This window comes from Nycticebus coucang, chromosome 12, assembly GCF_027406575.1.
Source record: "Nycticebus coucang isolate mNycCou1 chromosome 12, mNycCou1.pri, whole genome shotgun sequence".
In the NCBI taxonomy this organism is placed as follows: domain Eukaryota; kingdom Metazoa; phylum Chordata; class Mammalia; order Primates; family Lorisidae; genus Nycticebus; species Nycticebus coucang.
In genome coordinates, this window is record NC_069791.1 from 2,392,523 (window position 1) to 2,406,691 (window position 14,169).

The 14,169-nt window shown below is 50.5% G+C and overlaps 1 protein-coding gene across 6 annotated transcripts in view; it reads right to left on the reverse strand.

The window, feature by feature from the left end:
• Nucleotides 1-4,511: 4,511 nt before the first annotated feature.
• TBC1D30 (TBC1 domain family member 30) overlaps nt 4,512-14,169 on the reverse strand; it is a 75,079-nt gene continuing 65,421 nt past the window's right edge. For 2 of the 6 annotated variants that reach the window (XM_053556320.1, XM_053556318.1), the window contains exons 11-13: nt 11,842-12,054; nt 11,642-11,674; nt 4,514-8,342 (exon numbers count right to left, since the gene is read on the reverse strand). In XM_053556320.1, the coding sequence (XP_053412295.1) occupies nt 7,558-8,342; nt 11,642-11,674; nt 11,842-12,054 (1,031 nt within the window). In that variant the 3' untranslated portion in view covers nt 4,514-7,557. Of the gene's footprint in view, nt 8,343-11,641; nt 11,675-11,841; nt 12,055-14,169 lie in introns of all 6 variants that reach the window. The other 4 variants (XM_053556315.1, XM_053556319.1, XM_053556316.1 and 1 more) reach the window with 4 other exon arrangements.

Here is a 14,169-nt window from a genome sequence, read left to right on the forward strand (position 1 = left end):
CAGCACGAATGATAGAAAATCTGACCAAACTGGCTAAAACCAAAACTGTATGAGCTGATGTAGTAAATAGTTGGAGATGAAACAGCTTCAGGTATGGCCTGATCCAGGGCTCACTGAACATAGAAAGGGCCGGGCTCTCTCATTTCTCAGCTCTGCTTAGTCAGCGTTGACCCTGCTCCAACAAGCTCTCCCTTCATGGGGACAGGATGGCAGCCAGAACCAACCCCTGGGATTTTTCCTTCCAGAGTCAAATCCAGGAGAAACAAGTTGTTTGCTTTTCTGAGAGCTGAAGAGGCAAGGAACTGAGTTTCTTTGCCTGTTGCTTGTCTTGGGGTCAGGGAGCAGGGTGGGAGGACGGGGAGTGCAGAGTGGCTGAGCTCAGGCCCCGTGCCCAGGGCCACCGACCTAGCCAGAAGTATCTGGACGGAGACGGTTCTCCAAGCAAAATCAGATAGGTAGTAAATTCCGGGTAGCAAAGATAGATGCCCACAACAATCCCTGAGACTGAAATTATTACTCATAGTCCAGGTATTCGAAAACTAAAGCTCCCAGATGTTAAGTAACTTGCCCCAAATCCTGGATTGGACTTGACCCATTAATGTGTGATGTTAAGACTTAGTAGGCATTTCCCTGCCAGATGGGAACAAGGAGGGTGCTGGAAGCAAAGGTTTATGAACACACAGTGGTATGAGGGTGCGGGGACTTCAAGTTATATGCAAAGTTCTGAGACAGTGTTGCAGACGTCAGGTGGGTCCAGAGTGTTCACCAGCTGGTGGCAGCGGCCGAGGGGAGATAACAACTCACCCAGTACCTCCCAGGGGCTGTGTGGGGAGGATAAATGAGATAAGACAGTGCATGGGAAACAGCCAGCACAGGCCAAGCACAGGAGCAGAGAATGGTCCCTGTCACTGTGCTGGTCACGACAGGCTGCACGAGGCAAATAAACAACGGGAGAAACAGGGAAATACTGTGGGCGAAATCGTGCTAAGATGAGGATTTTAGCTTTTATCCTCCAGAAAATGAGGACAGAGGAGGATTCTGCCCAGAAGGGGGCTCGAGAAGTTGTTCATTTCAGAAAGCTCATGCTGGCAGCACTGGGGAGCCACAGCACCTGGGGCGGAGGGAAGGGGAAGACCAAGAGTGCTGGCAGTGAGACTCGCCAGGAGGCCACTGAGGTGCAGTCACACGCATCATGACGACGCCTCGGTCGGAGAAGGGCCCCTGCACGATGATGCTCCCATGAGAGCACAATACCGCACTCTCACTGTGCTTTCCTGATCCTACACAGACGCTCCCCACCGTGCGGCCCTGCCCAGTGTGCAGCACAGAACACGCTGCCCGGCTCAGCAATGCACCACGCAGCCTGGCGGGCAGCAGGACACACAGCCAGGCCCGGGCAGGTAACTCTGTGTGGACATGTGTCCCAGAACCTATCCCTGTCGTTAAGTGATAGGACAGCAGTTAGTTTAATGAGTGGTCACCAAAACTAGCTCAATGTTAAAATTACGAAGGAAGGTTTCCTGTTTGTGGTGGTCTCGTTTTAATATAAGATCCCTGGAACCTCCAGAATAGGAGGTTCATGGGTTGAGGTGTCAACTACTTTCCTCCCAGAAAAGTTTTGTCTACTTAGGGGAACTGATCCACCTCCTTCCCAGTGCTCAGCACTGCCTAAAGGAAAACTAGAATTGTTACAGCAGGAGTGCAAATATTAAGAAACAGTCAGCTTTTCTGGTTAGTTAAAAAAAAAAGTCTTGAAGCTCCCAGGGTACAGGGTACAGCTGGCTTTTAAGGGGTGCCAGGGCTGGAAGGGAGAGAATGAGGCAGAGGGGCCTGCAGGAGGTTCGCTGGTCTGACCACAGCAGACCAGGAGAATGACCTGCAGGAGGCTCGCTGGTCTGACCACAGCGGACCACGAGAGTGACCTGCAGGAGGCTCACTGGTCTGACCACAGCAGACCAGGAGAGTGGCCTGCAGGAGGCTCGCTGGTCTGACCACAGCAGACCAGGAGAGTGGCCTGCAGGAGGCTCGCTGGTCTGACCACTGCAGACCAGGAGTGTGACCTGCAGGAGGCTCATTGGTCTGACCACTGCAGACCACCAGGAAAGCAACAGCCCTTGCTGTGGGAAGCAGGTTGGTAATTAAGTCTAGATGAGCTCATGAGAGTGGGGCCCTCATGATGGGATTAGTGCCCTTTAAGAAAAGAAAGAGCCCAGAGTGTGTTCCCTGTCCCGATCATGTGAGGACACAGCATGAGGTGGCCGTGGCCCTCTGCAGACCAGGAATCTGCAGGCACCTTGACCTTGGACCTCCCAGTCTCTAGAACTGTGAGAAAGAAATGGCTGTTTAAGCCCTGTCCATGGCACTTTGTCACAGGAGCCAGAACTGAGGACGCTCAGGTGACAGCCACAGGGAGCTGCACGGAAGCTGACCTGACACCCACAGTACTGGCCCGTCGTCCCCACGTGGCCCGTTGTCTCCATACGAGTGAGCACAGCTGCCTTGGCAGAAGAACCACTACCAAGCTCTGCTTCCTGCCACGTCCAGGACGGCTCCTGCCCCGGAGGCCCTGGGGCTCCGGACTCTGAGTCTGGAGGGGTCTGAGCCATCTGGCAGGGGTTTGGGGCGTCTCCCATCTCAATGGCGACACACTCGGGGCCAGTGAAGCTCCATCCATCCTGGGGATAAGTCATAATCCACCCAATCGTTTCCCCTTTTCTCAAACGTTTACATTATTCTCAATTTCCCATTAGTAAATTTAATACCTCAATGAACACTTTTCACAAAAAATCTTCTCTGTCTCTTCCAACCCTGAAATATCTGATAGGCTCTTATGAAGCCTGCAATGGCTGCTTCCTTGAGTTCAAGACACCAAGTCTCAGGTACTACTCCCTTCTCAAAGAACACAATTAAAATTCAGTTAATAAACTTCAGTATCTGCTGATGAAAAACAAAAACCCTTAGCAAGAAAAGAATAAAAGCTATAATCTCAGTGACTCTGGAATTTCACTTAAGGTCAGCAGTTAGAGACCAGCCTGGGTAACACTGAAAGATCCTTCTCTAAGAACATGAAAACATTAGCCAGGTGTGGGGGTACACCTGTAGTCCCAGCTACTGGGAAGGCCGAGCGGGGAGGATCACTCGAGCCAGGACTATGGGGCTGCTCTGAGTTGTGATTGCCCCACTGCAGTTAAGCCAGGGAGATAGACTGAGACACAGTTAAAAAAAAAATTAATTTCTGGTGGTGCCTGTGGCTGAAAGGAGTAGAGGGCAGGCCCCGTATACTGGAGGTTGTGGGTTCAAACCTGACCCTGGCCACATACAAACACACACACACAAAAAAACTGCAAAAAAAAAAAAAGATCAATTTCACAAACCCGGCCCCGGCCAAACTGTTACAAAAAATAGCCGGGCATTGTGGTGGGCGCCTGTAGTCCCAGCTACCTGGGAGGCTGAGGCAAGAGAATTGCCTAAGCCCAGGAGTTGGAGGTTGCTGTGAGCTGTGATGCCACAGCACTCTACCGAGGACAATAAAAGGAGACCCTGTCTCTAAAAAAAAAAAAAATTTCATTTCCTAATAAAACATACCTAACAGAAACCTCAGCAAACATCTTACTTAACGGTTTTTCTTAAAAGCCAGAAATAAGATATGAGTGCCCAGGATCACTGCTTCTATCAACACTGCTATCAACTCTCCAACACTGGAGGTTCCGGGAAGGAGAGAGGGAGGGAGGGAGGAAGGAAGGCAGGGAACTGTCACCTCTCCCAGACTAAGGAGAAGCAGCAGGCACTCCGATTCTGTGCTTGTACAGTAACTTCCCCCTTGAAGGACAGCAATTTGGAGATACATCTCTTAAAAATGGACATATTTTCCGACCCTGCAACTCCATTTCTATGAACATATCCTAAGAAAACAAGGCTGTGTACAAAGATGCGTCGGGATGCTCCATCCTGACTATCGGCAATCAGAAATCATCTGTTTGACAAGGTGCCCTTCAGGTGAATTCTGCGGGATGGAATACTAGTCACTAAAAATGGTGAAGAGCATTTACTAGACGGACAGCTAAGCTAGCAGGCCCAACACACCTCTGTGTAGATAATGGTGCACACACACCAATGTACTGGAAATATCTATACCCGAATATTGCTAATTCCTTGTGCACGGAGTTTTCCAAATCTTCTACAACGTATTAATTTTCTAAAAAGGAAAAAGAATATATTTAAAATGCTGCCTCACATGATTGCTGTAGGCAGCGAGGTGACTCAGAAGCCACGTACGGAGGGACTTTATGAAGGGAGAGTGTGGCGACTCACATCGGCCCAGCTCTCTACTCATCTAGAAACCTGAAACCATGAAGCTAATCGTATTCTTACTGTTCTATTGTAGACAAGAGAAAACGGATCTAAAAGATTTTTATTTTTTTTGTTTGTTTTTTTGGCCAGGGCTGGGTTTGAACCCGCCACCGCCAGCATATGGGACCGGCGCCCTACTCCTTGAGCCGCAGGCACCGCCCCTAAAGGATTTTTATATTCACTCTCTCTCTAAATGACTGGTGCTCACTCCAACGTAAGAACCAGCTGTCCTGCCACTTCTGGTGGGTCTCAGGCCCCCCTGCAAGCCCAGATCAGGCCGGGGAGGGGAGCTCACGGGCCAAGTGACCACAAGGGGCGGCGAGGGGTGAAGGGAAAGAGCAGGGAGGAGGGCATCACAACACCCACCCACACCCTCAAAGACAGCACGACAGCCAGGACGGGGAGAATCTTTATACACGTATCTCTGTAGCAATACAATTCTTCAGAGCAGGAGAGACAGAAAAGGGATACAGTATTCCAGACAGTTACGGTATTCACAAACTGGGTTTAGATCACTGGGAGGCTTTTTAGGAGTATGGAGGTGGAGGTGCCTGAGGTAGCACCCAGAGGCTACAGATGTACCTAAAATACGAGAAGCTGCTGCTGGTAGCACTTCCAGTGTTCACGTACAGCGCCTGACACTTGGAGGAGGGCGGGTCTCGACTGGTCTTTGCACATGCCATGCATAGAGGCTACTACAGAATTCTTTATTTTCTAAAGTAGGCAAGGCCTGTAAGTTGACCAGTTCACCCCGTAATGACTTGGTACAAGGCATGCACACTGGTGGACAGGAGGGCTGTGACGGGGGGCTGTAGGGTTTTTAAAATTTGGACAAGGTCATTTCTACCTCAAAGGACTATCATCCTTTCAGTTGTTCATTCATTGAATAAATACTTATCCCAAACAATGTGCCATTTCATCCACCCCTCTCAGGAAGACCAGACCTGGGAAATGGGTGAGAGAGCTCACGGGACACAGGTATGCCGTCAACACTCACAGCTGCTACAGGCCGGAGGTGCAACCCCAGGGACTCACAGTAAGTGGCCTCCACACTGCTAGACTCTCAGGAGCTAGTCAGCTACTTCGAGAAAGGAAAGAATCATTCTTTTGTCAAGTCAGACATTGCCGAGGAAGAACGACTCTCTCGCTCATTGGGAAGGGGGAAAGGAAAAGAATTTGAGGTGGAATAATTCTTATCTGTATAGTTCATCAGAAGGAAGAAGCTCACGTCATTCGCTTCGCATTGGGAGATGAAGTGGGCCTCGGGGGTGGTACACAAAGCAGCCCACTCTCCACCCGCACCCTCCCCAAGAATCAGGCTGTGGGTATGGCTGCTTTTTACGAAGCTGATGCTAACTTTAGACGGCACAGGCTTCAAGACCAAAGCAGCAATCATGCATTAGTCATATTTCCCATCTTCAGTTCTTTGGGGGGTAAAAATACTACGAAGGGCATAAAATAGCTTTTCTCCTTGAATGTATTATTCTTATGTTTTGTTCAAATTAGCCCACATGATCACGTTCTCTGTTATAAAAAGTAGGTACCTCTCACAGTAAAGGCCCTTTTTTTTTTTTTTGCTGTTTTTGGCCAGGGCTGGGCTTGAACCCGCCACCTCCGGTATATGGGGCTGGCGCCCTACTCCTCTGAGCCACAGGCACCATCCAGTAAAGGCCCTTTCTACAAGCAAAGCTTTGGTTTCAGAATTAGCAACCCAATTAGCTCAAATTGACTGTATCAACAATATTCCAGCAAGCATCACCAAAAGTCTTCCAGAGATGAAGATAAAAATGCTAAGTACATTCTGCTAATGATGGTGGAGAGAAGGGGCCTGAGGAAGGAAACTTTTGTTCAGCCAGATGGCAGGTGCATGGGGCATTTTTAAAATGCACTCCTCTTCTAGGATAACAGAGTCAGAGCTGGTTCTGTAAATGCCATCGCAGGGCTCTGCGCCATCTGGGTAAAGGACCTCTGAGTCAGGAGGGAATGTAGTGAATGGCTTCCCAGTCTCGGTTTTGACACCCATGTAGCCAAGGTATATGTGTACAAAGAGCGTCACTCCTCCTGCTGCACGGGGGACATGTGCTAAGTTACAAGGAATACCAGCAGTATTTACCTTGAGTAACTGAAGCGCTATTTCACCTCTGCGTGGCTCAGAGCTCCCATCTGCATAGTGAGACAAGGTGCTGTCTCTGACCGGCTCAGGCCAGGCAGGAGTGGGTGAGAGCGAGCTATGCCAGAAAGCACTGGGGTCTTCTCCAGAGAAAGGCAGTGTTCAAGTAACAAAGTATTCAGCAAAGGACTCCAATCAGAAAAGCACAAAATTCAAGTAACAGAGTCTCAGGTGCTGTGTTCTGGCTTCTGGGCAGAGGCGTGAGCATCTGCCGTGGGAGGCTGGTGGGTGCGGGAGCTGCGTGGAGTGACAGAGGAGGCAGGCCAAGTGCCATGGGGAGCCCACCGTCGCTGTGCCACTGAGGACCAACGCTCTCCTCGAGAGGAGAAAACGAACCTCGGTGAAGCACAGTGGCGTGAGCAAGCTGCTCAGAGCTACCTCTTAAAGCACAACAGTATACATTCTGGGCATAAGGTCTTCAAGTTAGTCATTAACCTAAATTTCAACAGTTTAGTTTTTTCATTTAGCAGGTAGAAAGTTAAAGAAAGGGTACCTAGATTTTTCTCCTACACTTTAATGTAAGAATAAAAACAATTTTGAGACTGGAATTGAGGAAACACACACACACACAATCCCTTCACAGGGGGAACGTTTTTTGCAACAAAGAAACTTACTTTCTTTTTGCAGTTTCTGTTCTAGCAACTGCTATGTGCATGCTTGAGTGTTACTAACACTCAGAACTCGGCTGTGTGGGGGACGTTGTCAGGGGCCCTACAGGCCCTCGGAATGGGACGAAGGAAAGGGCTGACAGTCTGGATCCACAGGCTTTTCTAAATAGCTCACAATGAAAACTTGGGAAAACCTGACACCTTAAAATATTTTGCCACAGAACCCACATCATCTGTTAGCAAGTGGACGTTACCAAGCGGATGGGAAAACACCCCTGTTCTAACTCCCATTTTAAACTTCCAGGCTCACTGTGCGACCTGCCACTCTCCTCTGACCTACCGTCCTGTCTCCCTGTACCAGTAAGAAATTTTCAGAGCCTTCTACCACCAGGAAGGGGGTCTGGAGACAAGTCTGTGGAGATGTCACGGTCACCGTTTCTTGGTGCCCCCACCACTCCCGCGGGCCTTGCTGAAGCTGCGGCTCATCTGAGGGAAGCGCATGGTTGGGGTTCGTTCTGTGGGGCCGTATAAGCCCAAGTTCCTGGCGGTGGCCGACTTCCGCAGGGGCTTGACGCTGGGAAAGGGGCTGAAGACGGGGGGTTTCGAGTTGCTGCCTTGGGGGGCTTTGCTGGTGGCTTGGTTCTCTCCAGGTGCTTCTGGCGGCTGCGGGAAGGGCTGCTGGGGGGGCAGGTGTGTCCCGGGCTCTGTCTCAGCAGCAGCGTCCCTCTGGCTCAGTCCCAAGGCTTCTAACTTCACCTGAACCGCGGACACGTCCACCTCGGCATCTCTGAACACTGGCTCCGGGGACTGTCCCTCGATTGTCCTGGCCGTGCTGCCCTCAGAGCCGCTGCCTTCTCTCTGCCCTGTCGCCACACAGCTGGAGGAAAAGGCCTCCGCCGGCCCCGGCTTGCTGGTCTTGCAGGCCTCATTCTGCTCCTCTATCAGCCCGACTGTGTCCCCACAGCCCGGGTGACCCTTGGCCCGCGGCAAGTTCTTTTTGTGGACGCGGATATGAGTTCGCCAAGGAGAGTTGAGCTTTGCCTTCAGATCTTCATAGGGGACAGGAGACATTTTGCCTGTGTGACCAGGGATGTGGATGACAGCGTTCTTGGCAGCTCTGTTCGCCATTTTCATCTTCTTTCCTAAGAGGAGGTGGTTTATAACCGGAGAATTGTTTACCTGAGACGGAAGAATGCTGGTCACTGGCCCTTTGTCTGAAAGAAATGTTGAGAGTTCATGTGAAATGCACGGGAGAGAAACACATCCCCTCAGACCAGCAATCACGGCCCCCCACTACACCACCACCGCCAAGAAACACCCCCGGACCAGCAATCATGGCCCCCCACTACACCACCACCACTGAGAAACACCCATGGACCAGCAATCGTGGCCCCACACTACACCACCACCACTGAGAAACACCCCCAGACCAGCAATCGCGGCCCCCCACTACACCACCACCACTGAGAAACACCCCCGGACCAGCAATCATGGCCCCCCACTACACCACCACCACTGAGAAACACCCATGGACCAGCAATCGCGGCCCCACACTACACCACCACCACTGAGAAACACCCCCGGACCAGCAATCATGGCCCCACACTACACCACCACCACTGAGAAACACCCCCGGACCAGCAATCGCGGCCCCCCACTACACCACCACCACTGAGAAACACCCCAGGACCAGCAATCGCGGCCCCCCACTACACCACCACCACTAAGAAACACCCCCGGACCAGCAATCGCGGCCCCACACTGCCACCACCACCGCCCTCCGTCCCTACCCAAGTGTCTCCCAAGGAGTTGTAGAGTCACATGACTGGAGATAACAGAAACTGAGTTTGACCTGGAGCCCAGGACCGACTCTCCACTCTTCAAGGAGAGCAGGCTGCCGACACAGAGGATCAGGACTCTGAGCCCCGCTGCAGATTAGGCCCAGGCTCCCCCATGAGTTCACTACAGTTTTTGTCTCTGAGCAGCGGTTTCATGTCCAGAAAACCTTTAGGAATTTTGAGATGAGCTAACAAACACCAGGGCCACAGGGATCGCCGCCTGCAGCTCCAGAGCAGTGAAGAACAACACTGTGCACGTGACCAAGACGCAGCAGGACGGGGAGGACCTGCTGCCCAGTGAGAGCAGCCAGGGTCCAGCCCTAGATATGAAAAGCCACTCCTGGGTCCCCGTAGAAAGGAGAGAACGGCAAAAGCTTGGTTCTGCCAGAGGCTCTGTGCAGTAGCATAGTCCACCCTCTGTGGCTGTGACCACATCCCAGCTCCAGGGCAGCACTCGACACGCTCAGTCCTGGGGAACAGCAGCAGCCGGAAGCCGCAGGGAGAAGGCCACCGCATCCTGACGCCCAGCTCGCCTGCGGCACTTCCTCCCACCTCACTACTGTTGTCACCCCCTCTGGCAACACCCCAGGGTGGACTGGAGACTCTGACAACTGTCTCCCCGTCCCCACATCCTAGAACAGCCTTGGATTATTTTACTGTTGCTGTGACTGGCCCGGCCATTACCTATTCCCATGATTCCTCAGCCTCTCCAGCTCCATCCTAAACCCTGTCGCTCAACTCTACCTTGGAGGAGAACTATTTAACTTTGATGTTCCTATTTAGTTCTGGGGCACCAGTCTCACTGCCCATTCTGAGCACACACAATTCTAGTTCCTTCTCACAGCCCCTTGTCTGCCTTCAGCCTCCCTTCCACCCTGCACCGGCAGATGCCTGGCCGACCACCTGGCTGCTGCCTGACCAACACCCCCACGCCCCAGAGCTCCACCCCTTCTTCACTCATCACTGGCAAAGCCCCAACCCTACACCCACAGCCCACATTCTCTTTTTGGAAACGGAGCCCTGACTTCTATAAATAAAGCTTCGTCAGAATGCAGGTACACAAATCACGCCTGTCTATCTTGCGGGGTCCTCACTGCCACCAGACAAACTTCGCCTTTTCCTCCCCTTTCAATGCAAATCTTCATTACTGGAAGTTACTATTTACTCCCAATCCCCACTGACTCCCAGTAAATAACTTTCCCCAATTTCTCTATGAAAACAGAAGCTCCTGGGTCTGAATGGCCTCCTGCTCCCATCCTCCTTCCCTGAGGAAGCTGGTGACTCAACTACCATCCTCTCCACCATTACCCAAGTCTCAGAAGCTGAGGTCTTCTATTCAAGTTCAGTCTGTCCCCCCGCTGCTGAGCCTGCCCTGTGCCCTCTCCTCCAAAATCTTGCTATTCCAAGTGTGGCTCTGCACGGCCATTCAAGTGGCGCATTCTAGAAACACATCCTCTCAGTCCCACTCCAAACTTCCTGAAGCAGGGCCTGTAGTTTAGCTGATCTCCACGTGATTTACATGCACGCTGAAGTTTGAGAACCAATGCTCTAGAACACTGCCTTTGAGCAACCATATCTCCCTTAAAGAGAACCAGGCAAACCAGGGTCTAGAACAGGAGTCCGCACACTATTCCTGCCAGGGACCAGACTCGAAACACTTTAGACACTGCACCGTAAGAGTGGCCTGAGACAGTGTGTGAGCAAATCCGTGCACCTGCGTTCTGGTGAAGCTTTATTTACAGAATTGGGCAGGACTTGGCCTGCAGACCACAGTTTCCTGACCCCACGGGGCTAATTTAGGGGGCAATGGGGATTGTTCACCATCCGAGACTCAGATCGTGTAGGGATACAAGACTAAACATGTGAGCTGCGGCCCCGCCTGCCCACTTGCTGTGGCCACAGAACCCTGGACAATGGCTACACCTTCCTGAATCACCATTTAAAAAACTGTCCTTGGCTTCCTCATAGATTTAAGGACAAATGAAATATACGTGGCCATGTTTTGAAAACTAAACGCTATAATTGTTAGTTTCTTTCTTTGCATTTGCAAAGATTCAGTATAAAGTAAGAATCTTTGGCAAGCTGCTTATTTCTCCCTGAGACATGGAAGGTAAACTCAGTTTCTGGGCAAGATCAGTCACATGCTCACAAGCCTCATAGACACATGGCAAATTTCTATCTCGTTTAATTCTGGACAGATTTAATTTTAAATCTTGTTTAATTCATTTCATTAGGATATTCACTTAGAACAAGAAAAAGCAATCCAAAAATCAGCATATATTAAACAATAAAGCAGATTATTCACTTGGATTTTTGGAATTAAAGAAAGAAAAAAGAAGCTTGACAATCCTCGGAGAAGAGCCTTTCCAGCTGTACCCTAACTGTGTCCTTCACAATGTCCTCTCAGGACACTGCCAGCCCACCAGCAAGCAGGGGTTCCTCTGGTTGTTTTCCTTTATCTCTGATAACAACACCTGTTATAATACCATCTAAACGAATAGAATATAGATTAATTTACTAGTGCACTAATAACTAGGTTCTACTTTCAAATGCATACAGTTTATGAGGCAAAAGCCCTCAAATTTCTCAAGTCCAAGGATTGTGTAGCTTTGTAACATAACAATCATTTGTAAATCACTCTCCACAAGCACATGTGGCAGAGAAGTGTTCGATACCATCAACTGCCTGGTCTTTCTCTTCTTCAGAGCCTGACAAAATAAAAAAAAAAAACGAGGTGCTAAATATGTTATTATCTCATGGTGATTGTGCTCATGAATGCTGAGCCGGTCAGTAATTCTGAGGCCCCCTGAGATCAGCCATCCTCATTTCCTGAGCTGAGCTGTGGTGCAGGGGCCCACACGGGGCCTGGCATTACCTGCCCGGATGTACACCTGGTGGGCCTGCTGCCGCTGCCGCGCCTTGAGCCGTGAGTACTGCCGCTGCAGGGCGCTGATGTCCGTGGTCATACGCTCCATCAGCATGCTGTTGAAAGCCGCGTGGTACTCGCTGCGAGAGGAGTTGATGGCCCCCGGGCTCAGCTCTGCAATATTGTTAGATCTCAGACTCTGCTCCCCACCTGGCTCTGCCCCTGCAGGAAGAGACAAGGTGACCAGTGGAGGGGACGGGGACTGACTCCATCACAGCCCCGGACCGTGTCTTCACCCCATGAAATTCTAAACCACCAAAAACAGACACTGGAGTTTGTCCAGTGCTTGTTCAGATTTGCTCCTGAAAATATTTCCTCATTTTCTTATCAACCTTACTGTGGGTGTGGAATGAGCCGTGTGGGCTCGGCATTTGATTTTATCTGCTTGTTCATTCTAGACATGAGGTCAACAGCATCTAGATACAAGTCACCATTGTGTTCTATGATTCCCTTAGAAAAATTTAACTCCAAATATTTTAAAATAATTTTCATGTTTTCATACAACTGTGTGAGGATATTTAAGAGATTGACAGTTTGTAGAATTGAGATACCCATTAGAAGCTTTTCTTAAGTTAAAAATAGTAACACATCTTATAAAATTAGCAAGAATTCAGACCATCGTGTCACTAGAGATGAATGAATCATTTCATTTAACAAATATTTCCCGTCTACTATGTTGTATGTTTGATGTTTCTGTGACACCCACAACCAGCAGATGTGTCTCTGAAATAAAATTGAAATTACATCCAAGAAAGAGAATTATCCCCACAGTGGGCACACCCTCATGGACCTCCCTATGGTGGGAGCACCCTCACAGACATGCCCACAGTGGGAATGCCCTCCTGGACATCCCTGCAGTGGGAGCACCCTCACGGACATCCCCGCTGTGGGAGCACCCTCACGGACATCCCTGCAGTGGGAACCCTCACAGACATGCCCACAGTGGGAATGCCCTCCTGGACATCCCTGCAGTGGGAGCACCCTCACGGACATCCCTGCAGTGGGAACCCTCACAGACATGCCCACAGTGGGAATGCCCTCCTGGACATCCCTGCAGTGGGAGCACCCTACTGGACATCCCCGCTGTGGGTATACCCTCATGGACATCCCTGCAGTAGGAGCACCCTCACAGACATCCCCACTGTGGGAGCACCCTCACAGACATCCCTGCAGTGGGAGCACCCTCACAGACATCCCTGCAGTAGGAGCACCCTCACGGATATCCCTGCAGTAGGAGCACCCTCACAGACATCCCCACTGTGGGAGCACCCTCACAGACATCCCTGCAGTAGGAGCATCCTCACGGACATCCCTGCAGTGGGAGCACCCTCAAAGACATCCCTGCAGTAGGAGCACCCTCACACACATCCCCACTATGGGAGCACCCTCACAGACATCCCTGCAGTACGAGCACCCTCACGGACATCCCTGCAGTAGGAGCACCCTGACAGACATCCCCACTGTGGGAGCACCCTCACAGACATCCCTGCAGTGGGAGCACCCTCACGGACATTCCCACTGTGGGTATACCCTCATGGACATCCCCGCTGTGGGAGCACCCTCACAAACCACATAGACCTGGGGGAGGGCAGCAGGCTTCCGAGCACAGCATGTCAACTGATTCAGGAATCAGCGGGAAGGAGGCTGACGATTCCAGGTACCCTAACACCTGCTGAGAGTATTACTCAAAGGCTGAATGTATCTCATAAATTGACTTCCTTTTCTTACTGAAATCACTTCTCTTGAGAAGAAAATTAAAAGAGAAACTGCTAATTAACACAATATAAACAAGATAGACCAGTGACAAAATTTAGGAGAAAGTGACTATTTCATTCTAGAGCACAGAAATTTAGGAGAAAGTGATCATTCACTCTAGAGCACATAACTGCACAGAAAGAAAAGCAGAGAAACTGCAGAGATGCAGGTTCCGACTTCAGCATTGAGCAGGCATTGACTCCACGACCAGAAGTCACAGGCTGAAATCCCAACAAGACAGGGGTGGAGGGCGACCCAGAAATCAAGAAGACTCTCGCTGGGCTCAGGCCTGTGAACACCGAGTTAGAAGACGGGAGAAGAGCATCCCAGGGACGAACACAGAGTAGCAGGAGCCGGCTATTACGTGGGGGGAACTCAAAACAAGACAAGGTTGTAACTGGGTTATGGCTTTCATGTGAAGGTCCTACATTAGTTTCATAATAAGGGTGAGTACATTGGGTACTTTTTCTTCCATTCTTGAGACACTTTACTAAGAAGAGTATGTTTCAGCTCCATCCATGT